The sequence below is a fragment of the Mus musculus genome, chromosome 17, assembly GCF_000001635.26.
Source record: "Mus musculus strain C57BL/6J chromosome 17, GRCm38.p6 C57BL/6J".
NCBI lineage: Eukaryota > Metazoa > Chordata > Mammalia > Rodentia > Muridae > Mus > Mus musculus.
Window position 1 is genome coordinate 28,655,550 of NC_000083.6, and position 25,257 is coordinate 28,680,806.

Here is a 25,257-nt window from a genome sequence, read left to right on the forward strand (position 1 = left end):
TTGCCTGGCCCACTGAACTGTCCACTTTAAAGAATGAATTTTGTGGTATGTTACCAAGATAATAAAAGGGTGTTACAGATAACTTTATACTAATATATTTGATAATTCCAAATAAATGGATAAATACTTTGAATGATTCAAATTAACCAAGTGTTCTCCTGGAGAGAGAGATCACCTAAAGCAGATAGACACAATGGTCACACCGTGTGATGGTGGTGATGTCAACTTCAATGATCTGGAGTCACCTGGGAGATGAGCCTCTGGGCATCCCTGAGGGTTGCCTTCATTGCATTAACAAAGGTGGGCAGACTTGCCCACTGTGGTGCTGCTGTTCCCGCGTGGGGACCCAGGACTGTGAGTGCAGAAGGGAGCTAAGCATGATGCACTCCTCAGCCTCTGCTTCCTGACACAGAATGCTGTGCCCAGGTGCTTCAAGCCCTGCCACCTTGACCCCCCTCCAGCATGAGACACTGGATGCTTGCAGTGTGAGCTGGAGGACAAGCTGGGTATAAAATGGGTATAAACATTTGCCAGGAGGATCAGGAGTCAATGCCAGGCTTAAAGCTTTGGCTACCTAAGATCACATCTCAAAAACAAACTAAAAAAATAGCACAATAAAAACAGAGTTATGGGCTGGAGAGATGGCTCAGTGGTTAAGAGCACTGACTGCTCTTTCAGAGGTCCTGAGTTCAAATCCCAGCAACCACATGGTGGCTCACAACTATCTGTAATGAGATCTGACTCCCTCTTCTGGGGTGTCTGAAGACAGCTACAGTGTACTCACATATAATAAATAAATAAATCTTTAAAGAAAACAACAACAACAAAAACCCCACCAGAGTTATAGTTAAGAACCTGCCCACAGTGGTACCTTCAGGCCTATATAACTTCACTGGTAGATTCAAGTACATAAGGAAGAAATTAGGCCAGTTTTCTAGAAACGTCCTGAAACTGAAGATTCTAAGGAAAAGACCACCCCAGGCCAAGGTTTCTCTCACTAAAACAGAAGAAATCTGATAAAGGCGCATAATGACAATGACCAGCACTGCACTGGCTTCATCTCGGGACTTAACCTTCAAATGTCACGCATGCACGGTAGGAGGAGACCAAAAAGGAAAGGAAATGCTGATGGTTTGGGAGGGAGCGTCTATAAATATATCTTATCTGTAAGATGTCTTATATATATCTTCATGCTAACACAATCCTTTAAAGCTATTTCAGAAGTATGCTCCATCTTTCATTCCTTTGGATAACTTTCTAAGTCTTGGGAATGTCTTCTAAGGTTTTTACAGATTGTTTGCTATTTGCAATTCCTATCTTTCGAATTCCACTTCTGCTTCCCCATCATCAACCATGTGTGCCTGTGTGTGTCTTTCTGTGTATGTATGTGTGTGTAGTGTGTACCAGTGTGTATGTACAAGTGTGTGTATGTACGTGTAGTGTGGATGTGTGTGTTGTGTGCATGTGGTGTGGCTATATGTTTGTATGTAATGTGTGTGTCTATGTGTGCAAGTGTATATGTTTATGTATATATGTGCATTGTGTGTACATGTATATATGTATCTGTCTATATTGTATGTGTGTGTACATGTGACTGTGTATGTGCATATGTGTATGTGTATATGTGTCGTGTGTGTGTGTGTTCAAAATGCTTGTTTTCATTATTTTTTATCATTTCACTAAACAGACAAATGCACATGACTGCATGTTTGGATGCCATTCCAGAAAACAATAAAAAGATCCACAATGAGACCAGCTCTATACTAACACATGTAGGAATGCTGTTGTTGTGGTAGACTTTCCTATAGAGCAAATAATAGCTTAACTAATTTAAGAGACAATAGCTTATCTAATTGCTCAGTGGTTAAGGACACTGACTGCTCTTCCAGAGGTCCTGAGTCCAATCCCAGCAACCACATGGTGGCTCACGACCATCTGTAATGGGATCTGATACCCTCTTCTGCTGTGTCTGAAGACAGCCACAGTGTACTCATATACATAAAATAAGTAAATTCTTGGGAGGCAGAGGCAGGCAGATCTCTGTGAGTCTGAGGCCAGCCTGGTCTACAGAGGGAGTTCCAGGACAGCCAGGGCTACAAAGAGAAACCCTGTCTTGAAAGAGAGAGAGAGAGAAAGAAAGAGAGAGAGAGAGAGAGAGAGAGAGAGAGAGAGAGAGAAAACACACACACATTGCCACCAGACTTTTCCTTGTACCCTGCCCCCCCCAAATTGTATAGAGGTGGTATCTGAGCATGTCTCTGTTATTGTATAGCCCCCCCAACATTGTATAGAGGTGGTATCTGATCACATCTCTGCTATTAAATAGAATGCCAGATGCATTCTTCGGCTCTCACTGCATTTCACAGGAAACAGTTAGGATACAGGCACGGTTCAACATGATCATATCAAACAGCCCCCCTGTTATCTTGGAGCTCAGCCAACATCCCCAAGGCTTTGGGACTCCCCTGTGTGCAGTGTGGAGTCATAAGCAGTATTCTTCAGAAGTCTGCTTGTGGGTTATAACACTGCTGTCTAGTCCTTTCTAATTAAACTCAAAATTGGCAACTGTCCAGCGGTAGCAAGAGTCATGTGACAGATGAAACAGAATGCAGAGGAACCGTGAGTTCCTCAGAGCTGCCTCTCAAAGATAACCTACCCAATTAAGAGGAAAATGGTGTTCAATGGCAGAGTGCTTGCTTAACCTGCATGAGGCCCTAGCTTCAATCCCAGCACAGTCTAAAGACGAAGAAAAGGAGGGAGAGGGATGGGGGAGCAGCTGAAACCCACAATCAAGTAGGCAACGCAAAGCAACAGTTCTCTTCTGAACACCGAATCCTGTGTTTCCTAGCAGGGGCACTAGAGAACATCTCTCATCCCATCTCTTTGTTGTTTTACTTGGGGTCGGGGTATCTCATTCAGCCCAGGCTAGCCTCATGATTGATATGTAGCCAGGGCTAGCCTTTTAACTCCTGATCCTCTTGCTTCCACCCCCAAATGCTGGGATTACATGTGGGCACTACATGCCTGGCCTTGTTATTCTGCTCTTGAAAGTTAACCAGAAAGGGGGGGGGGGCCTCTGTGATACCCATAATACCTACAGAAAAAAAGAATCAAGTCTCTGGTGTTATGGGTACTCAGCAGATGTCTGACAAGCTGGCAGGCCCGTGTAAGGAAGTGACAGAGGGTGAGTGTCATGGTTTGTATACTCTTGGACCAGGGAGTGGCACCATTTGGAGGTGTGGCCTTGTTGGAATAGGTGTGACCAGTTTGGAATAAGTGTGTCACTGTGGGTGTGGGCTTAAGACCCTCACCCTAGGTGCCTGGGAAGTCAGTCTTAGCAGCCTTTGGATGAGGACGTAGAACTCTCCTCAGCTCTGCCTGCACCAGGCCTGTCTGGATGCTGCCATGCTCCCACCTTGATGATAATGGACTGAACCTCTGAACGTGTAAGCCAGCCCCAATTAAATGTTGTTTTTTATAAGATTTGCCTTGGTCATGGTGTCTGTTCACAGCAGTAAAACCCTAACTAAGACAGTGAATAAGGAAGAGACAAGGCGCCGTGGCAGCCGCTTCGTGGTCACAAACCTCTGGGTTCTATACTTGATCCTACCCACAAAGCTAGGAACTGGACCTGTGTGCTGAGTGAACTTTGCAGTAGCCAAACAGTCCTAGAAAAGACTGTGAGCCAGGTTGTGTGGGGAGAGGCTGAGAGAGAACAACTGGTAGTCATGCGGGCACATGCCTGTCCCCCCAGCCCTGGGGAAGCCGAGCCAGGAGATTGAGGCTGAGCCACCTACAGCAAGACCCTGCTACAAAAATAAAGGAAAAGCAATATTGAAAAGTGGAGTGATGCCCCGTGGTGATGCACACCTTTAAATCCCAGCATTTGGGAGGCAGAGGAAGGTAGATCTCTGAGTTCAGGGCCAGCCTGGTCTAGAGAGTGAGTCCAGGACAGTTAGAGCTGCACAGAGAAATCCTGTCTTGAAAAAACAAAAAGCAAACCAAACCCAAAAGCAACAGAGGAGGGAAGTGTGACGGCTGACCTGTATGGAATCATGTTCATCAGCATCTTGCTGTTTTCTGTGGCCATGGTTATCTTGCTTGTAAGTAAGCTGAAGCCAAGAATCTGACAGGAGACAAAAGGAAACGAGTGAGATTAATACAGAGCGAGGGCTCAGAGGCTCTCGCATGACAGTAAATGAAATGAGGGCCGTCCTGACAAGAGAGGGACCATCTGTTTCCATTCTCCAAACTCCTTTTGGCATTGGAACCAAAGCCATAGCTGCTTTGGTCTCTGATACATGGTTGGGATCAGAGGGATGCGGGTGTGTGTGTGTGTGGGGTGATGTCCAGGAGCCCACAGGACAGCTGGCCAATCAGAGCTCTAGGTTCAGTGAGAGTCTCTGTCTCCAAAGAACAAAGAGACACAGAGGAGGCCAGGGCTACAGGGAAGCTTAGGGTTTAAGAGCACCTGTTTGTTCTTCTAGAGGACCCAAATTCCGTTCCCAGCACCCACATCAGGTGGCTCAGAACCACCTGTGACTGCTGCTCCAGGGGACCCAAATCCTCCTCTGGCCTCTGAAGGCATTCATATGTACATACTCCTCTCATGCCTACATACGCAGAGGATTTTTGAAAATCTTTTAAAATTCAAAAGAAAAGTCAAGGTAGAGAGCAACAGAGGAGGAGACCTGATGTCTGCCTCTGGTCTCGACATGTACCTACATGGGCAAGCTCTCTCTAACATACATGTGTCCACACAGCCACTCCATACACAATACATGTGTAAAAAGTAAACATTTGGGTAGAGACCACTGGTACAGCCCAGTGACTACATTTAGTAATAGTTTACTGCAGACTTGGAAACTGGGAAAGCAATAGATCTTCAATGTTCACAATGAAAAGATAATCACTAGGCTATGTGTTTGTGGGCTGGCCACGGGCTTTGTATCTGCAATCCCAGAATTTGTGGGTAGGTTGAGAGTTAGAGGCCAGCTTGAGCTGTCTAGTGAGACTCTGTTTCAAAACTAAACCAAAACAAAGGAACAACAACAAAAAAAAAGATATTCCTGTGTGGTAACAGGTGTTGACTAGCTTAATGGACTATAACTATGGCATGCCAAAGATCTCCTTGTACAAGCAAATATATAACATCCCAATTGTCAAGCTTACTTGAGCAAACCCCAAATTTTTATAAAACAAAAACATATGACTGGCCGGACGGTGGTGGCGCACGCCTTTAATCCCAGCACTTGGGGGCCAGGGGTAGGCGGATTTCTGAGTTCAAGACCAGTCTGATCTACAGAGTGAGTTCCAGGACAGCCAGGGCTACACAGAGAAACCCTGTCTTGAAAAACAAACAAACCAACCCATATGACTGACTCAGCAGGTCAAACATTTGCTGAGTGCTGGGCTAACAACCTGATCTGCCCCCTGGACCCACAGAGGAGGGAGAGGGGCAACATCACCAAATCCTTCTCTGACTTTCACATGTACACTCTAGAACTTATGCTTTTGTCTGTGGCATACACATATGAATAATAAATTAAATTTAAAAATAAAATATAAACAAAAGCATTTCATAGTCACATGACTGAAGCTCCACTACTTAAGAAGCAAAGGCAGGAGGATTGTCATGAATTTGAGGACAGTCTGGGCTATATAGTGAGACTCCATCTTAAAATACCAGTGAGAGACAGAGAGAGAGACAGAGACACACAGAATTTTATCAAATCGTTTAATTCGTAATACTGTATTCTGGGAACTGGACAGCGCGCTCAGTGGGTAAGAGCACTGCTGATCTTGCAGAGGACCTGGGTTCAATTCCCAGCACCCATGCGGCAGCTCAAGACCATCTGTAACTCTGTTTCCAGGGGACCTGACCTCTTCTGACTCCTCGGGTACTAGGCATGCATGTGGTATCATACATACATGCAAGAAAATACCATTCACATAAAATTAAATAACTCTTTAACAAAAACATTCTATCAGTTTTGATCTGATTCACTGTTTCCTTACATTTCTGTTTGAAGAGGTTTATGTTATTTTTGTTTACGTGTCTGTGTGCATGCCATATGTGTGGAGGTGTGTCCATGGAGCCAGGAAAGGGCATCTGATGCCTAAGCTGATGCTGGGTTATGAGCCTCCAAGGTAGGTCCTGGGAACTGAACTCAGATCCTCTGGAAGTAGCAACCACATCCCCCAAGACAGAGTCCCTGGCTGTCCTGGAACGCTGTAGACCAGGCAGGCCTCTGCCTTCCATGTGCTACCCTCAGTACTTGGATAGTGCTCTCTGTCGTCCTAGGTCCCACCTACCAGCAGCAGCTCCATGGGGAACTCGATAGGGTAGCGGTTGAAGGTAATGCGGATGCACTTGTTGATTCTCAGAGCCACCACAGAGGTGATGAACAGCAGGATGCTGGTAGAGTTCGCTTTGGGGAGAGCTATGCAGTAGTTAATTATGTTCTGAAAGAAGAAAATATTGCAGAGGCTTCCTTAGGGATGTCACAGCTGCTGAAATCTAGAATAGGACATTCTTCTCAGATTAAAGAGTGAAGAAGAGCTTCAGGCCCAACTGCATCCCAGCTGGATTCCACTAGAACACTGAGTGCAGGTGTGGGGGCCATGCGTGAGGGGCATGTGGTTTTTATTCATATTAGGAATCAAACCTAGGGTTTCACTCATGTTAGGAAAGTGCTCTTCCACTGAACGACATCCCCAGCCCTTTTCTAGTTTTTTCTTTTGAAACAAGCTCTCATTAAGTTGCCCAGACTGTGTCTGTAGCTTCCATTCCCCTACCTGGGCGGCCTTGTCTGGTCTCAGTGAGGATGTGCCTAGCCCTGCAGTCTTGCTGTGCTACAGTGAGGGGGTACCTTGGGGGGTGGGGGGACTTCACCCTCTCAAAAGGGAAGGGATGGGGAGGCTATGTGAGGAGTGGCTGGGAGGAGGGAGGGGGCCGTGATCAGGATCATGAATGAGGGAAAAAGTTGCCTTGGCTGGCGCTGAGCTCATCTCAGAGCCCAAACAGGCTTTGAACCTGAGACCTTCCTGCCTCAGCCTCCCAGGTAGGTTAGATTACCAGTATGAGTCACCAAACTTGGCTTAATACGTTTTGTTTTTTAAATAAGGCAGTAATGTTGAATAAGGAGAGAATAGACCCTATATGTTTTATTGTAAGAGAAAGGACCCAAGAATCTGTTACGGGGGTTGGAGGTTGAAACAGTCTCCTATATAGTCCTGGCTGGCCTGGAACTCACTATATAGAACAGACTGGCCTCAAAATTCCCGATTCACCTGCCTTGCCCCTGAGGTAAGGGTCTGTCTTACTTACTGTCTACTCTTCCTTTCAGGCCACGCACGTCCTTTAGTGAACTTCTGTTGCATTTTTGCATTCAGGGGCTATTACACCCTCTGTATATTTAGGACACAAGCTTGCTATCTGGCATGTGATAGGGAGAATTATGAAATAGTAACTTTATAACAAAATTTAATTTAGTATGTGTGTGTATACACAACTTTTGGGAGTCCATTCCCTCCTAGCAGGCAGGCTACAGGGATGGGGCTTATCATAGCACACAAGCTGGTAGTCAACTTCACTAGCTGAGCCATGGCCCTGGCTCTGTTGCTAAATTTTTGTTTGTTTTGTTTTGTTTTGTTTTGTTTTTTTCAGACAGGATTTCTCTGTGTAGCCCTAGCTGTCCTGGAACTCACTGGCCTCAAACTCAGAGATCCACCTGCCTCTGCCTCCTGAGTGCTAGGATTTAAATTTGGCCCCATGACCAAATTTTAATGTAAGCCATCTAGTTTAAAAGGCTAAACTGAAGTGATCATTACATCTGAGCACAAGCTCCAACTGGCTTCTGCTGTTGACTAAGACCCTACATTTATAGGAGATGGAGTTCCTTCTAGGACCTCTTATCCTTCTGCATCAGGGAGAATTGTGTCCACTTGGGCCCACTTTTCTTTGAAGGCCAGAGGAGTGTGTAAACTCTGGGAGAGGCTTGAGGTTACTCACGTAGATGAAGGAGATGGGCCCAGCATGGAAACTGACCATAATCCCCAAGATGCATGTCATCTGGGCCAGTATGATGTGCAGGGCCACAGCTGCTAGATAAGCGCTGGTTGCAGCCTCTGGAAGATATGTGGCCATGAAGCCCATGCCCAACATACCCATTGACAGCTGTGGGGGGTTGGGAAGAAAAGAAAAAACAAAGAGGTGGGGCATTATGTTGGCTAGCTTTATGTCAGCTTGACACAGGCTCCAGTCACTTGAGAGACGGGAGCCTCAATTGAGAAAATGACTCCATAAGATCAGGTTGTAGGCAAGTCTGTGGGGCATTTTCTTAGTTAATGATTGATAGGGGAGGGCCCAGGTTACTGTGGATGGTGCCACCTTGGATGGTGGTGCTGAGTTCTATAGGAAAGCAGGCTGAGCAAGCCATGAGGAGCAAGCCAGTAAGCAGCACCCCTCCATGGCCTCTGCATCAGCTCCTGCCCCCAGGTTCCTGCTCTGCTTGAGTTCCTGCCTTTCACTGCTTTTAATGATGAATATGGGACTGTGAGTGAAACAAACCCTGCCCTCCCAAAGTTACAGCTGTCATGGTGTTTTATCATTTTATCATTGTTGGGGTCACCACTCTCAGTCAATCAGGGCTGTTTTTGTTTTGTTTTGTTTTGTTTTTTTCTGGGACAGGGTTTCTCTGTGTAGCCCTGGCTGTCCTGGAACTCACTTTGTAGACCAGGCTGGCCTCGAACTAAAAAATCTGCCTGCCTCTGCCTCCCAAGTGCTAGGATTAAAGGCGTGCGCCACCACCGCCCTGCTAAATTAGTTTGTCCTTTTTTTTTTTTTTTTGAGACATTGTTTCTCTGTATTGGGCTGGTTTTTTCTTTCTTTCTTTCTTTCTTTCTTTCTTTTTTTTTTTTTGCACAACTTTTATTTTTTTTAATATTTATTTACTTATTTATTATATGTAAATACACTGTAGCTGTCTTCAGACACTCCAGAAGAGGGCATCAGGGTTGTGAGCCACCATGTGGTTGCTGGGATTTGAACTCAGGACCTTTGGAAGAGCAGTCGGCGCTCTTAACTGCTGAGCCATCTCACCAGCTCCGGACTGGTTTTTTCAATGCATACCTCAAGACTGATCAATCAAGGATGTAGTTCAGACTCGGGAGCTGAACTGAAATGTCCAAGTAGAATCCTATAGAGCCTTTTCAGCCTGAAATCCATAAACATCTATGCCAAGTTAGATCTACCGATCAGGATTTAGGGCTGGGGACATCCTTAGGACCAGGACTTTGTTGTACATTTACCCTGCTCTCAGTGGTTGGAGTGTCCATGTCTTAACTTGCCAACCAGGATATAAATGTCAGCTTGGTAAGTAGGATGTCAACTCCAAGGGAGGTCTGGGATCTTAAACTTTACTTAGCCCCTACTCAAAATTGAAGTTTTACTCCAAATGGCTTATGTTGGTTCGGGTGTCTCTCTTGTCGGAGCCCACCCTGGGGCAGCCTATCATATACACAGGTGCAGAAAGTGCTACCTGGCAGGTGGTTCAGATTCAAGCTTATTGTAGCCAAAAGTACTGACTTTAATTGTGATTGGTTTCCAAGAACACCAAAGACCAGAACACAACAGAATATGCAATCACCAGGGCCTGAGACATTTTCCTAGTAACAGCACATGAAAAAAACTCCTTATAACATTAGTAACAGCACAAGATGCCTGACTAGTCAGGCAACAGTTACCTAGGCCTTAACAATCACAGCAGTAGTAACCCTAGGTCAGCAGTCGCACCAACTGGACTCTCCAGCCACCTTATAGCCTCTGTTCAAAAAAGATCCCCAAGCAGAAGGTCAGAGGCACCGACACCATCTTCCCAGGCTCTCTTCCCCAGGGAATCGGGCTCCTTGGGTGCTGAGTCAGAAGCTCCCAACATGCCCCACCCCACATCTTTCTTTCTCTTCTGAAACACCAGCAGCTATTAGGTGGCTTCACTCTCAGTCCTCTAGAGGGACACAGAGGAAACAGCCACAGAAGGCTGAAAGGGATACAGAAGGCTCGTTTTGAGTTGGAGCCCTTCTCATCACAGTGGAAAAGACAACATGGAGGAGCTAAGATGCAGAATATGGTGTGACGGTGCCCACCTGCAGCTCCAGCACGCAGGAGGACCAGGAGTTCAAGATCATCTCTGATTACATAGTGGGTTTAAGAGTAGCCCATTCCAAATGCTGACACCATTGCATACACTAACAAGATTTTGCTGAAAGGACCCAGATATAGCTCTCTCTTGTGAGACTATGCCGGGGCCTAGCAAACACAGAAGTGGATACTCACAGTCAGCTATTGGATGGGTCACACGGCCCCTAATGGAGGAGCTAGAGAAATTACCCAAGGAGCTATAGGGAACTGCAACCCTATAGGTGGAACAACATTATGAACTAACCAGTACCCCGGAGCTCTTAACTCTAGCTGCATATGTATCAAAAGATGGCCTAGTCGGCCATCACTGCAAAGAGAGGCCCATTGGACTTGCAAACTTTATATGCCCCAGTACAGGGGAATGCCAGGGCCAAAAAGGGGGAGTGGGTGGGTAGGGGATTGGGGGGGTGGGTATGCGGGACCTTTGGGATAGCATTGAAAATGTAAACGAGGAAAATACCAAATAATAATAATAATAAAAAAAAGAGTAGCCCAGGCCACGTGAGACCCATAACAACCACGTATGCAAACAAATGCCACACCAGTCTTCCTGGCCTCATGACTCCTGTGTACTAAGAGTGATACAAGAACCACCAGGTGGTGGTGGCACACGCCTTTAATCCCAGCACTAGGGAGGCAGAGGCAGGCTGATCTTTTTAGTTTGAGGCCAGCCTGGTCTACAAAGGTTACAGGACATCCAAGGCTATACAGAAAAACCTTGTTTCAAAAAACAAAACAAAGAGAAACCCTGTCTCATAAAACCAAAAGAAGGAGGAGGAGGAAGAGGAAGGGGAAGAAGAAGAGGAGGAGGTGAAGAAGAAAAAGATGAAGACAATGAAGATGATGAAGACAAAGAAGACAAAGAGGATGAAGATGAAGACTATGATGAAGATAATGAAGATAAAGAAGATGAAAAAGACTGTGAAGATGAAGACTAAGGTGAAGAAGATGAAGACAAAGATGACAAAGATGAAGATGTGAAGATGATGAAGACCAAGATAAAGACAAAGAAGACAAAGATGAAGAAAACAAAGAAGATGTTGAAGATAGAGAAAAAAGACAAGACAAAGAAGGAGGAGGAGGAGGGAAGGAAGGAATAAAAGAAAGAAAGATAGATTGATTCAATGTGGCAAGCAGAGGCAGGTGGATCTCTGTGAGTTCAAGGCCAGCTTGTTCTACGTATGGAGTTCCAAGACAGAGACCTTGTGATTCTGTGGAACTTTAAGTCTTTGGCATACCACTGACTCATCTTTCCAGTCCAAATCTCCCTTTCTGTTCTTAACATTTTTCAAAAGACACTTTTGTGTGTGTGTGTGTGTGTGTGTGTGTGTGTGTGTGTATGTGTATCTGTGTGTGTATGTGTCCAAGCATACACCGGGTTGAGGAAGCCAGAAGAAGGTATCAGAACCCAGGAACTGGAATCACAGCTGGCTGAGAGCTGCCTGCCATGGGTGCTGGGAACTGAACTCTTAGCCTCTGCGAGAACAGCAGCACTTTTACCTGCTGAGCACCTCCTGTACTTTCAGGGTTTTTTTGTTTTTGTTTTTTGTGTTTTTGTTTTTTTGAGACAGGGTTTCTCTGTATAGCCCTGGCTGTCCTGGAACTCACTTTGTAGACCAGGCTGGCCTTGAACTCAGAAATCCGCCTGCCTCTGCCTCCCGAGTGCTGGGATTAAAGGCGTGCACCACCACGCCCGGCTACAGGCTTTCAGTTTTGAAGGGTCTTTCTAGGTTTCTCAGTTTGCCTTTGAACTCACTCTGTAGGCTGCGTAGGCCTTGGGCTGTGTACCATGTATGTGCCTAGTGCCTGATGTGGGCAGAAGTGGGCTTCAGTTCTCCTGGAGCTAGAGATACACATGGCTGGGAGCCGCCATGTGGGTGCTGGCAATTGAACCTGGATCTTCTGCAAGAGCAGCCAGTGCTCTCAGCAGCTGAGCCACCTCTCCAGTCTCTGGACTGATTTTGTTGCTGTGTATTTAAGGTGTGGTTCTGTATGTGTGCAATGGATGCAGGTGGCTTGTAGCCATGGAGCATACAAGAGGACATGATCCCACGAAAATGGTGTCACGGGCTGGGCCTCAGTCACTCTCATTATTTCGCTGCCAAGGTGTTCTTGTGTACACAGAACCAGGCCCTCTGGTTACGGTTCATGGGCTGTCTGTGCTCATTCATAAGCCCCTCTTTTCCACTGGAATTTCCAAGAAGAAACCTGCTGTTGTTTGAGGTGCTTTCCCTTTGTAGGGAAAATGCTTTTCTTTCCTGCTTAAGAGATATTTTCTCCTCCTTGCCTTTCATTTTCCTAAGTTTATCATTTATCTCCATATGGGTTTTTACTGTTTTTCTACTTAGAGTTTTGTCAGCCTGTGAAATCTGCACATTTGTGTATATTAATGTGGGGGTTATATAGTTATCATTTTATAAAATACTTCAACTAGGTCCTCATCTATTCATATAAAGTCTCATTATGTGACCCAGGCTGGTCTCCAACTCTTGGGCTCAGGTTATCCTCCTGTCTTGGTCTCCCTAGTAGCTAGGACCAGAGACATGTGGCCCTCTGAGAGGGATGTTAAGGTGCCAGCCTATTTTGTACACAGAGATTACCTCCATGACGTGTACAGTGTAGTAGGCTCTTGCTGAGTATTCCACGTCAAGTTTTTCATTTAATCCTCTCAAGAGCACTATTTCCACCTTATACACTGAGAGCTGAGGCTCACTGACGTGTAATCATTTCCCTCTGCACTCAGCCCGTAGGGGTTAGCGCCATCCATGGGGGCAGCTTGTCCTTTGTGGACTTGCAGGAGAGCCTGCTGATGAAAGGTAGTCCCGGAGGGATCAGTGAGAATCAGTTGAGAGGACAGGGAAGTCAGCCTGAGAGAACGGCTTGGGTGTGATAGGGGAGCTTGAGGAGGTGAGCTCTCAAAGGATGCTAAGGACACCACTGAGAAAATGTGGAGATTTGTGAGCTGCTATATTCCTGTCCTCTCATTATTGTAGGATCTAACTCTACCCAGGCTCTCTGATGCTTATCAAGCCCAAACTCAGCTTGTGAGGCCACAAGTCTTTCACCTTCTTCTCCAAAGACCAGAAAAGGTGATTTTGTTTGATTGGTTTGTTTGTTTGTTTTTGTTTTTGTTTTCTGAGACAGGGTTTTTCTGTGTAGAGAGACTCTGTCTCAGAAGCTGTCCTGGAACTCACTCTGTAGACCAGGCTGGCCTCCAACTCAGAAATCCGCCTGCCTCTGCCTCCCAAGTGCTGGGATTAAAGGCGTTCACCACCTCTTGGCTTGAATAAATGATTTTTGGAAGGCAAAATTGAGGAATGGAAGAAGCGCTGATGAGGAAGCTCAGAGGTGAATTCTAAGTCAGTGCTCAGAGAGGAACCTATGCCAGTCCAGACCCATCAGCTGCAGGAGGGGCCTCTTCCGTCTGCTGCCAGTTCTTGGGGCAGGAGTGGGCAGATGGCTCCGCGCCTGTCTACACCCAGCAAAGCAGCAGCAGAGAGCAGAAAGCAGGCATGGCTGCCCCCATGGCACATCATTCTTGCGGGCTGTCTTCTAAATCTTCCACAGCCTTCCCAAACAGTGCCATCAGCTGGGGACCTGGCGTTCACTCACAGGAGTCAAAGCAATTCAGAGGCTCAGTTCCTACCTGTGGGAAGCCACATGTGCCGTTGCAGAGTGGCACTGACTACTGCTGGCCACCACGCATAAGAATGGACAAACAACCAATGTGTACATATGCAGTAAAGTTTTTTGCAAAGACACTGCCTGGCCCAGGCATGATAATGAGGTTCTGTAAGGTACTGAGAGTATAACCAATCAGATGTGAGACATGCAAATGAGGTATGATAATGAGGTTCTGTAAGGTACTGAGAGTATAACCAATCAGATGTGAGACATGCAAATGAGGTATGATAATGAGGTTCTGTAAGGTACTGAGAGAGAGTAGCCAATCAGATGAGGAACATGCAAATGAGGCTTAGTGCATAACCAATCCGGGTGTGAGACACGCCCCTCCTAGGCCTATAAAAGCAGCACCAGTTCTGGGCTCGAAGTCTTTTCGCCTCTACAATCAAGCTCTCCCAATAAACGTGTGCAGAAGGATCTTGTTGCAGCGTCGTTCTTCCTGGCCAGTTGAGCGCGCGCAAGACCTACCTGAATAATCCCAGTCAGGAAAGTTGTAGATGCCACCATACTTAAGGATCTGTTGTAGCTCAAGTAGAATGTGGGGACAGAGAAGTCATCTTTGACAAAAGTTCCCAAGATCAGGTGACCATTGTTGAAGGGTCTATCCTTCAGGACATTGATCATCAGAGCACTCACAAGGAAGAAGGGGCCTAGGAAGAAGTGCAGGAAACAGATTTCAAGTTTAGAGAACCAAAGCACTCTTATGCTCTATTATTATGAATACTATTACCATTACATTACTTGGGTATTACATTACCCAAGTCATCACTGAGAAGGAAGAGAAAGGAGGGACAAGAATGGGGTATCACAGAACTCAGAGCTGGTAGGTCAGGGGTCACACCCCTGTGGGCACAGAGGCTGACACTCATGCACAGATGGCCTGGAGATTACTGTCAGGCTTAGCCACTGTGCCTGCACTTAGACTCTAAGTTACAAGAGGGAGGCAGCCAGGTGTGGTCTACATGGCAAGTTCCAGGCCAGCCAGAGCTGCACAGTGAGACTCTGCTCCTCCCAAAAGAGGGAGGATGGTGAAAGTGCCACCAGAACATCGGAAGACGATAACACCGAATGCTTGCTCCAGCCTAGCCAAATGTATGGTGAGATGCGAGTGGCCTTGAGCAGTGTTTCGTTTTGTCCTCGTGTAACAGGCACACAGGAACAAAGGTGAGCCCTCCCCGTGAGGCTCCCTAGGAATTCGGGAATATGGGAGTAAAACTGTTTTCTTCACATTCAAATGCAAGTCAACACGTGGCATGTTTGAGCCAAGCACGTGAAGATGCCCTCACTGAAGCTGAGCAATACCCCAAGTCTAGAGGTTGGGGATGGTGGCCAGGCTGCAGCCAGTGCTGGAAAAGACATTGAAAAGAACACTTAGTGGTCACTTCAGAGAAGGGAGGAGTAGGGAGCGTCTCAAACAGCCATAAGTCTTCTGATACATGAGCTGTACCTATTCTAGTCACCTCTAAGTTCGTGTGTGGATGGACTCCTGAGTCAGGGAAGTGTCCGTCCTGTGGGTGAGTGTTTCTTTGTTTGTTTGTTTTTTTATTTCTTTTGAGACAGGGTTTCTCTGTGTAGCCCTGGCTGTCCTGGAACTCACTTTGTAGACCAGGCTGACCTCGAACTCAGAAATCCACCTGCCTCTGCCTCCCAAGTGCTAGGATTAAAAGCGTGCACTACCACGTTCTTAACTATTGAACCATTTCATCAGCCCCACAGTTTGAGTTTTAGAGATATTCAAAGAGGAGGATTATCGTGATCAGATTTGGACTTCTGAGCAGTGCTAGACTTGTAAAGACTATGGGGAGACTCTGAGAAAGAATGAATGTACTTTGCACTGTGGGACAGATGTCGGTTTTGGGGGCCAAGGGTTTATTTTAAATGCACTCTAAAAGCTCATGTGGTGAAGCCTTGGCATTCAATGGATGAAGTAGGGGCTTGAGAACATGCCCTTGAGTACATCTTGTCCTTTGCTGTGTCACTCGAGCTAGTGTGCATGCATACATGTGTACATGAGTGCATACATCTGCACGTACATGTGTGCATTCATGGATGTATGTATAAATGTCTGTTCATGTGCATCTTGTGTGTGTGCACATGTATGTTTGCGTGTGTGTGTATATACAAATGTGTCTATTTGTATGTATCTGTATATGTTTGTGTGTGTATGTACACATGTGTCTTGTGGGCGTAGCTCTGTGTGCATGTATACATGGATTGTGTATATGATGTGTATGAATGTGTACATGCACATTTGGATGTGTTTGAGTATGTGTCTGCATGTATGTGCATGTATATATGTGGTGGGTTTTTTTTGGGGGGGGGTTAGAGTTTAGAGACAGGGTTTCTCTGTGTAACTCTGGCTGTCCTGGAACTCACTCTGTAGACCAGGCTGGCCTAGAACTCAGAAATCCACCTGCCTCTGCCTCCCAAGTGCTGGGATTAAAGGCGTGCGCCACCACGCCCGGCTTATATGTGTGTTTTTTTTAAGATTTATTTATTATATGTAAGTACACTGTAGCTGTCCTCAGATACTCCAGAAGAGGGCATCAGATTTTGTTACGGATAGTTGTGAGCCACCATGTGGTTGCTGGGATTTGAACTCGGGACCTTCGGAAGAGCAGTTGGCACTCTTAACCACTGAGCCATCTCTCCAGCCCCTATATGTGGTTTTGTATGTGCATATATATACATGTTTGTCTGTGTGTAAGCATGTACTTGTGTGTTTGTGTGAGCTGCTTTGCTCCACCATGCACTTTAGATCTGTGCCTTGAGACAGGCACAGAAACAATGGATACAAGTGACATGGACTGAAACCTCAAATACTATGTGTGATAGTTTGTATATGCTTGGCCCAAGGAGTGGCCAAGGTGTGGCACTGTTGGAGTAGGTGTGGCACTGTGGGTGTGAGCTTTAAGACCCTCGTTCTAGCTGCCTGGAAGCCAGTCTTCCTAGCAACCTTCAGATGAAGATGTAGAATTCTCAGCTCCTCTTGTGCCATGCTTGCCTGGATGCTGCCAGGTTCCTGCCTGGACGATAATGAACTGAACCTGTGAACCTGTAAGCCAGCCCCAGTTAACTGTTGTCCTTATGAGAGTTGCCTTGGTCATGGTGTCTGTTCACATGGTGTCTGTTCGCAGTAACTCCCTAACTGAGACACCACGAGTCTATGTAAGCTTTCCTCATTTAGGCTGATGGTCTGGGCATTTCCTTACGATGACTGAAAGCTGCCTGGCACTGACTGCTAACAACAAGTGATAACAATGACTCATCTGGCTCCCATGGCTCCAGGGCTGAACTCACCGATGGACATTTGATGACATGATCCAAAAATGACATAAATGACTGAAGAGCAGAAGGCGGCGTAAGTGACGTTGAGGGGAGGAATCAGCTGCCTTGTCAGTAAACTAAGTATCAGGCCTGAAAAGCAAAATCACTTAGTTAAGCAAGGACCATTTGGCTTTAAAAGTTACCTTAAAGGAAAACTGCTAAGAGTGATCAGGTATATGTAGAGACTCCTGGCTTCCAAAGTGCTTTTGTGTTTTAGCTTTGGTTTAAGATGGAGACGCAGATAACCCCGGATGGCTTCAGACTCACTGTGTATCAGAGAGTGACTCTGACCCTTGACCTTCCCTCTCCACCTCCTGACTGCTGGGATTATAGGTGTTGGCCAGTGTGTTGGTTTATGAGTGCTGGAGACTGAGCTCGGGGCTTGTGAAGGCTCCAGACACTTTACCAACCAAGACACAAACCTAGCTCTACACCATAGCTCTCTGACAGACTCACAGACAGGGAAAGGACACAATGCAGCTGTGGGGTCTCTAGCTCCAGATCTTCAAATCGTGCTTATTGCTCTGCAGTCTAAAAGGCCTGAGGACAGACAGACGGGCAAGCAGTGCAGAACATTTGCTGTTCTTTCAGAGGACATAGGTTGGTTCCTAGCACCAATGTTTGGTGGCAGACATCCGCCTTTGACTCCAGTTCCAGGGAATTGAATGTCTCTGGCCTGTAAGGGCACCTGCACTATCATGTACCTTCCCACATATACATACACAGACACACACAGACACACACGCGTACATAAATGAAAGTAATAAAAATAAAATAGGTGACCTTGGGATCTTCTAGGGCCAAAAGCAGAGAAGGGCAGAATCATTTAACTTCAGGTTGCCAGATGCAGTTTGTCTTCTATATGCTAACTACCCCATCTCTTTTTTTTTTTTTTTTTTTTTTTCCCGAGACAGGGTTTCTCTGTGTAGCCCTGGCTGTCCTGGAGCTCACTTTGTAGACCAGGCTGGCCTCGAACTCAGAAATCCGCCTGCCTCTGCCTCCCGAGTGCCGGGATTAAAAGCGTGTGCCACCACACCCGGCAATTTTTTTTTAATATTTATTTATATTATGCATGTGAGTATACTGTCACTCTCTTCAGACACATTGGAAGAGGGCATCAGGTCCCATGACAGATGGTTGCGAGCCCACCATGTGGTTCTGGGAATTGAACTCAGGTCCTCTGGAAGAGCAGTCAATGCTCTTAACTGCCAAGCCATCTCCTCAATCTCTTTTCTAAGTTAGTATTCCTTTATGAGGCCTTAAAACCTACTTCACCATGCTCAACCATTTACCTCTAAGCCCAGCACTGGGGAGGCACAGGCAGATGGATCTCTGTGAGTTCAAAGCCAGCCTGTTCTATATAGTGAGTTCCAGGTCTCTATGTAGAGAGACTTTGTTTAAGAGAAAAACAAACAAACAAACAAACAAACAAACAAACAAACAGAAAACCTACCAAAATACTTACTTATTATTATGGGGTATGTGTCCATGTGTATCTGCATGTGTGTGTGCCATAACATGTATGTGTGTGTAGGTCAGAGGACACCTTCATGGAGCTGGGTCTCTCCTTGAATCTCTCCATGGGTTGTGGGTTGAGCTCAGGTCAGGCAGCAGGCACTCTCCTGTCTTACTGACTGAGCTATATCCCCAGCTCCTCCCCCCTTTTTTAAATCAAGGTTCTATTGATTACAAAAAGTAGAAACTATGCTTAAATTACTTTGTGCAAAATAGTAAACTTATTATGAAGGCTCGAGGGATACTCAACCTCATCAGAAACTAGAATTAAACTAAAAAGGCATCCATCCCGGTCTGTAGTGGCCATTTCCTTCATTCTTGTCTCCAGGATTTCACAAGGCTCAGCCTCTGATTCCAGGAGAAGACGAAGCTATGGATAGATATTCTCACATGTCTCCTGGTCCACAGACATGCAAATTCCTCAAGATTACATATCCTTCATGAAAACTCCAGGGGTGTGCTCACTAGATCCTGGCAAACTGCCTGCCAGATAGATGTTCCCTAGAGACTAGGGCTGAGGTAAGCGTAGTGACTGGGCACTTCCCCAGTGTGCACAGGGCCTGAGTTCAACCTCCTGCATGACTATGTGAGAACGCTAGGCTAGTTGGAACCCAGGAGTAATGAAGCCCAGTGTCTTCACATGGACATATTTCATCTTTGGTTGACTCTCTAGCCTGTTTCCCTGTAGACAGGGAAACATTAGAGCAGCAGTGCTGCCGGGGAGTACTGGTTGTGGTAAAAAGGAGGCCTGTTAGCACATCCATCTTCGGAAAGCCAGAGGCACACCCTGGCTGTGGGGTTCTCTGAGCACAGGGACTCCCACACTTGATTGGTCATTAGTGGAGAAAGAACACTTCAGGGACATTTAAGAGAGGTGCTGACTCCAGAAGCCCAGTGTCCAGTGACAGAGGAATAGGCAAAGGAAGTATGGGTACCTACAGTGGAGGCTTTTCAGCCATCAGGAGTCAAGCTGTGTCATCTGCAGGAAAATGGAGGTCATCAGAGGAAGTGAATTATTACTGTCTCAGAAACACAAATGTGGGCTGTCTACTCTCATGTGTGGTTCCTCGATCTTACATAGGCACATGAAATCATGTATGTACATATGACATGCAAGCACAAGGAGGGCAAGGGGCAAAATGGAGGAGATGTGGGGTCATGGCCAATGAATGGTATGCACTTACATCAAATGTCAGTGTAACACAGTGCCACATACAATCACCACACACAATGAAAGGTTGCAAGAGAGAAAGCTGAACTTTCTTTAAAAAGATATAGCTAGTACACAGTATGGAACCCTTAATAACTTCAGTCTCTCTCTCTCTCTCTCTCTCTCTCTCTCGCTCACACTGTCTCTCTCTCTCCTCTCTCTCTCTCCTCTCTCTCTCTCTCTCCTCTCTCTGTCTCTCTCTGTGTGTGTGTGTTTAAAGAAAGGTGGGGCTGGAGTGAGATTTCCAGGACACAAATCATGATGGAAGGTGAGAGCAGACTCCCTTAGTCATCCTCTAACCTCTTTACAAACAGAATGAGTGAATGAATGAATGAATGAATGAATAAATAAACATTAAGAAAGAAAATTAGGCCAGGCGTGGTGGCGCAAGCCTTTAATCCCAGCACTCGGGAGGCAGAGGCAGGCGGATTTCTGAGTTTGAGGCCAGCCTGGTCTACGGCAGACAGGCAGCTCCTTTGTTGTCCTTCTGTTCACCCAGCACTACTGTTTGCCCCTGAGAGCAGCTGAGGCCCAGTAGGTCAGCTCTGGGCTAAGGCAGCTTGAGATTTGCTCTTACCTTGGGGAACTTGAACAAGACCAACACTTAAACCAGCAAGTAAGTCTCCAAGAAGCCAGTCCTTGAATCGATACAAACATATCCACTCCAGGAAGGGGAAGACTGTGAGCATGCATCTCAGGAACTTGTGCCAGGAGCAGCTGGGAGAAGGAAGAACAGAGACTCAGCAAGGCTCTCCACAGAGACCCCCGACCCCCGGCTAAGGAAAGGTGCAGGGTGTAACCCGCACTCCCTTACAACACATTTCCCATTAGCACAAAGGACGTTTTGACATGTTGGATCAAAATATCCTTTGCTGGAAGACTGATGGTCTTACAAATTGAATTTCAGGATGTTTAGCATCCTGGCTTCTTTCTACCCAATAGAAGATGGTAGCCTGTCTACCCCTGGCCTGGAGAACAAGATACCTCTACATGTTAAGAAATATTCCTGGAGGACAAAACCACCAGCAAGAACCAGCAAGGTATAGCTGGAAAGAACTGAGACGCAATGTCCAGTGTCCAGTTAGTTCTGTGTTTTTGCTGGCAGTTTGGAGAGAGTCAAACCAACTAACCTCTGGTAGAGAATGAACTAGTATCACTGAGTCTTTAATAAGAACAGTGTTTTGGAGATGGGGGAGATGGGTCAGTGGTTAGGGACACTTGTTGCTCTTCCAAGGATAAGTTCATAACACCCACATGGTAGCTTACAACCATCTGTATGTAACTCTAGTCCCAGGGAATCCAATTCTTCTCCTAAAGATTTATTTATTTATTTTATGTATGTGATTACACTGTTGCTGTCTTCAGACACACAAGAAGAGGGCATCAGATCTCCATTACAGATGGTTGTGAGCCACCATGTGGTCATGGGATTTGAGCTCATGACCTCTGAAAGAGCATTCAGTGTTCTTAACCACTGAGCCATCTCTCCAGCCCCAATGCCTTAGTTTTTATATTTATTTATTTATTTATTTATTTATTTGTTTGTTTGCACGTGGGGATATATAGAGGTCAGAGGACAACTTTTAGGAGTCAGTCAGTTCTCTCCTTCTACCATGTGAGTCACTGGGGTTGAACTCCAGGAATTTAAGTACAGTGCTTGTGCGGCATGTGCAGCAAGCGCGGCAAACACTCTACTTGGTAGCTTGTGTCTCCTCTAGGAGCCATCCTGTCCTGCTTCAGGTAACACCTGCATATCATTCTCACATACGCTAATCTAACCAAACACTAACCAGCTGTCTGAATTTGCCTAGGACAGCTAGACTGTTACAGAAACAGAGTTTTGTACTTGAAGAGTTAGCCATATAAAGAAAAGACCGCAGATTTTAAAGGCTATATTATCTGTGGGTCTGTCCTAGGAGCAGTTCTGTTTCCCAGAAGGCAGCTGGGTTGTGTCTGGAGGTGCTTTGGTTCTTATGACTAGCACCCAGTGGTAGAGTCTGCAAGTGACAGACCATTTCTCTATCAGAAGGAAATTTGGGAGTGGGGGACTGGGAATGTGGCTCAGTTGGTAAAGCACACATGAAGCCCCTGGTTAAGTCTCCAGCACCACATATACCAGGCATGCCGTGTATGTGGTGCATGCCTATAATCGCAAACCTCAGGAGGTGGAGGCAGGAGGAGCTCTTCAATATCATCTCTGGATATACAGTGTCTGAAAGAAAGGAAGGGTGGAGGGAGGGAGGGAGGGAGGGAGGGAGGAAGGAAGGAAGGAAGGAAGGAAGGAAGGAAGGAAGGAAGCACCGAAAAGTATGACAATACACTTTGACTCCAGCTCCACAGTCAGAGGCTGGCAATCTCTGAGTTCAAAGCCAGACTGGTTCACAAAGGGTCACAAAGTAAGGATCAAGCAACAAACAAACCCCAGCATGCTGGTGGGAAAAGCAGAGTACAGTAGCACATACCTGCAGTGCCATCGACTAGGGAGGCCGAGGCGGAAGGATCACGGGAGCCCATGCATCAGCCTGGACAGCATAATGACACCCTATCTCAAAACCAGACCAAAATGGAGTCGCTTCAGATCATCTCTGCCAGTGGTTCTCAAGCTCCCTAATGCTGAGGCCCTTTAATATATACAGTTCTTCGTGTGGGCGTAACCCCAACCATAAAACTATTTTGTTGTTGTTTCACAACTGTGATTTGCTACTGTTGTGAATTCTAAAATATCCATGTTTTCTGATGATCTCAGGTGATGCCTGTGAAAGATCAACTATGGGTAGAGGACAACTGACAGAGGGAGACCACACTCTATAGATGCATGAAACCAGTTTGGCTTTAAGTTACATTTTCCCATTCCTAGTTTGGCAGGAACTGGCAGCGGACTAGGATTTTTTTTTTTTTAAAGATTTATTTATTTATTATTATATGTAAGTACACTGTAGGGAGGGAGTCAGATCTCATTACGGATGGTTGTGAGCCACCATGTGGTTGCTGGGATTTGAACTCCAGACCTTCGGAAGAGCAGTCGGGTGCTCTTACCCACTGAGCCATCTCACCAGCCCCTCGGACTAGGATTTTCTTCACAGATGTGTTGGGTTAGATAAGAGATTTGACTATAACAACAAATATAACTGTAGCATGTGCACTGCTAAAGTGTATGATCAGAGAGGAAGTGGTTTCATGTATTTCAACATTTTTAGACTTATTTTATGTGTATAAAAGTATTTTACTTGAATGTGTTTTACCTGTATGTGTAGCATGTGCGTGTAGTGCCCAAGGAGGCCAGAAGAGGGCATTTGGTCCCCTGGACCTGGAGTTATGGATGGTTATGAACCACGGTATGGGTGCTGGGAATTGAACTCAGAGCCTATTTAAGAGTAGCCAGTGCTAGCTGGGCATGGTGGCACACGCCTTTAATCCCAGTACTCGGGAGGCAGAGGCAGGCGGATTTCTGAGTTCAAGGCCAGCCAGGGCTATACAGAGAAACCCTGTCTCGAAAAACCACAAAAAAAAAAAAAAAAGAACAGCCAGTGCTTTTAACTGCTGAGCCACCTGTCCAGCCCCAATCTCGTGTATTCTGTCTGGCATGACCACAAGGATCACTAAGGTACATGAGGCCACATAATTACGAATACCTTCCCCAAGGTCAGAGTCACCTATAGGAGCAGAGCAGAGTTGGGGCGGGAAGCCATGCCTTCTGGTACCGAGCTCAGCATTTTGGCTTCTCTACAATGCTGGGCTTACTGTGGACAGATGCTCCCTTCTGCTCAGAGGTTTGGGAGGAATGCTGGACTGCGATTCAAGGGACTTGCTGGGTTTGAGGAAGGTGTAGAGTCAGAATTAGAGAGAGCAAGCTTGATGCTCCCACCTCAAACCCGGAGCGTGGCACTAGGACAATCTGTTCCTTCACCTGATGCTGCACCCCCTCCTCCACAAGTGCCACTTGGCTAACCCTGTGCAGTCATCGAGGTCTTTGGCATTGGGGAAAATTGGGTCTGAGCTGCACAGGACCAAGAAGGGAGTCAGAGAGACAGGAAACTGGTGCCAATGGGCGAAATGGGAAAGCTTTTAGAGAAAAATTCTGATTTACTGAAGGCATCTTAAGTGAGAACTGTGGGCTGGGGCTCAGCTCAGTATAAGGACCTGGGTCTGCATTCCCAGGACTAGTATAAGAGCCAGATGCACAGTGAACCTGTAACGCCAAGGATCCTTGGGGAGATGCAAAGAAGACACAGGATTCTCAGGAGCCGACCAGACAGCAAGGCTGCATATGCAGTAGCAAACAACAAGGACAGTATCTCTAACAAGGTGGAAGGCAAGATCCAACACCCAAGGTTATTCACACACACACACACATACACACACACACACACACATACACACACACACACACACACACACGTCCAAGGTCTACATTAGACTGTCTCAATTAAAAGACTGAAGAGTGTCAGAGTTGGTGAAAAGATGCAGGGGTGTTTGACATCAAAGAGGGAACAGGGAGTTGCCAAACAACAGGAAGAAAACAAGGAATGAGATAAGATGTTTTTCTGTAGAAAGGAAGAGATGGACTTAAAAGATTATTTTATTTACTAAAAATCTTCCTCAACCAGAAACCCAAAGCCAGTTATCTAGTGTTTACTATTCCTAGACATAAAAAAGAAATCCTTCCTAATCAGGACCAAGGCAGGTGCCACTCTCCTCCCCAGTGTTCAGAGGAGACAGCACAGGCTGGCTGAATAAGTCACCTGTGGCCACACCGCTGGGCAAGAGCGGACACTGGCCTCCAGAGGAAACATCCTGGAAGCAGAACCATGCTTTCAGTGCCCTACTGGCCTACATTTCTGGTTAAAATTCAGAAAAGGCTGGAATGATGCTTTTGAAGTAGAGATATGAAGAGAAAGGAAAATGTAAGCAGTTAAAAGCAAAGATTTCTTTAAAATGTAAGCTGAGCCTTAGAACATCTATAACATTTGTCTCACTTAGACTTTAAATTAAAAAGGAAAAGGGAAAGAGAAAGAACAGAAAGGCCACATGAAGCAGAGTTGGTGACTTGTGTCTCGAGAGGATGCTGGAGCAGGCAGAGGCCAGAGGGGGAAATCGCCTTGGTAATACTTGCTTCTAGGGTAGAGTTACAGAAGATGATCATCTTGCCTGCTTGCACGTGATTCTGAGGATAGAACCCTCAGCCTTGTCCCTGCCTGGGGCCTGGCACCTGTTCTGGTAAGACATTCACTCTTGTTGCCCGAGGCAGAAGGTGGTAGGCAGTGCCATAGAAGCAGAGGGGTCATCAATTTGCACAAGGCAGGACATGAATAAAGGGCAC

General features: G+C 46.2%; 1 protein-coding gene across 11 annotated transcripts in view; it reads right to left on the reverse strand.

Annotated features, from left to right (window-relative positions):
• The window catches only part of Slc26a8 (solute carrier family 26, member 8), a 53,495-nt gene that overhangs the window by 17,771 nt on the left and 10,467 nt on the right, over positions 1–25,257 (reverse strand). For 8 of the 11 annotated variants that reach the window (XR_001782064.2, NM_001290320.1, XM_011246388.3 and 5 more), the window contains exons 3-8: positions 20,515–20,654; positions 17,186–17,302; positions 14,354–14,535; positions 8,015–8,179; positions 6,316–6,465; positions 4,044–4,126 (exon numbers count right to left, since the gene is read on the reverse strand). Coding sequence is in view for 9 of the 11 variants with exons in the window: in NM_001290320.1 (NP_001277249.1) it covers positions 4,044–4,126; positions 6,316–6,465; positions 8,015–8,179; positions 14,354–14,535; positions 17,186–17,302; positions 20,515–20,654 (837 nt within the window). In the remaining 2 variants the exon portion in view is untranslated. Of the gene's footprint in view, positions 1–4,043; positions 4,127–6,315; positions 6,466–8,014; positions 8,180–14,353; positions 14,536–17,185; positions 17,303–20,514; positions 20,655–25,257 lie in introns of those variants that run through there. The other 3 variants (XM_030249692.1, XM_011246387.3, XM_030249693.1) reach the window with 2 other exon arrangements.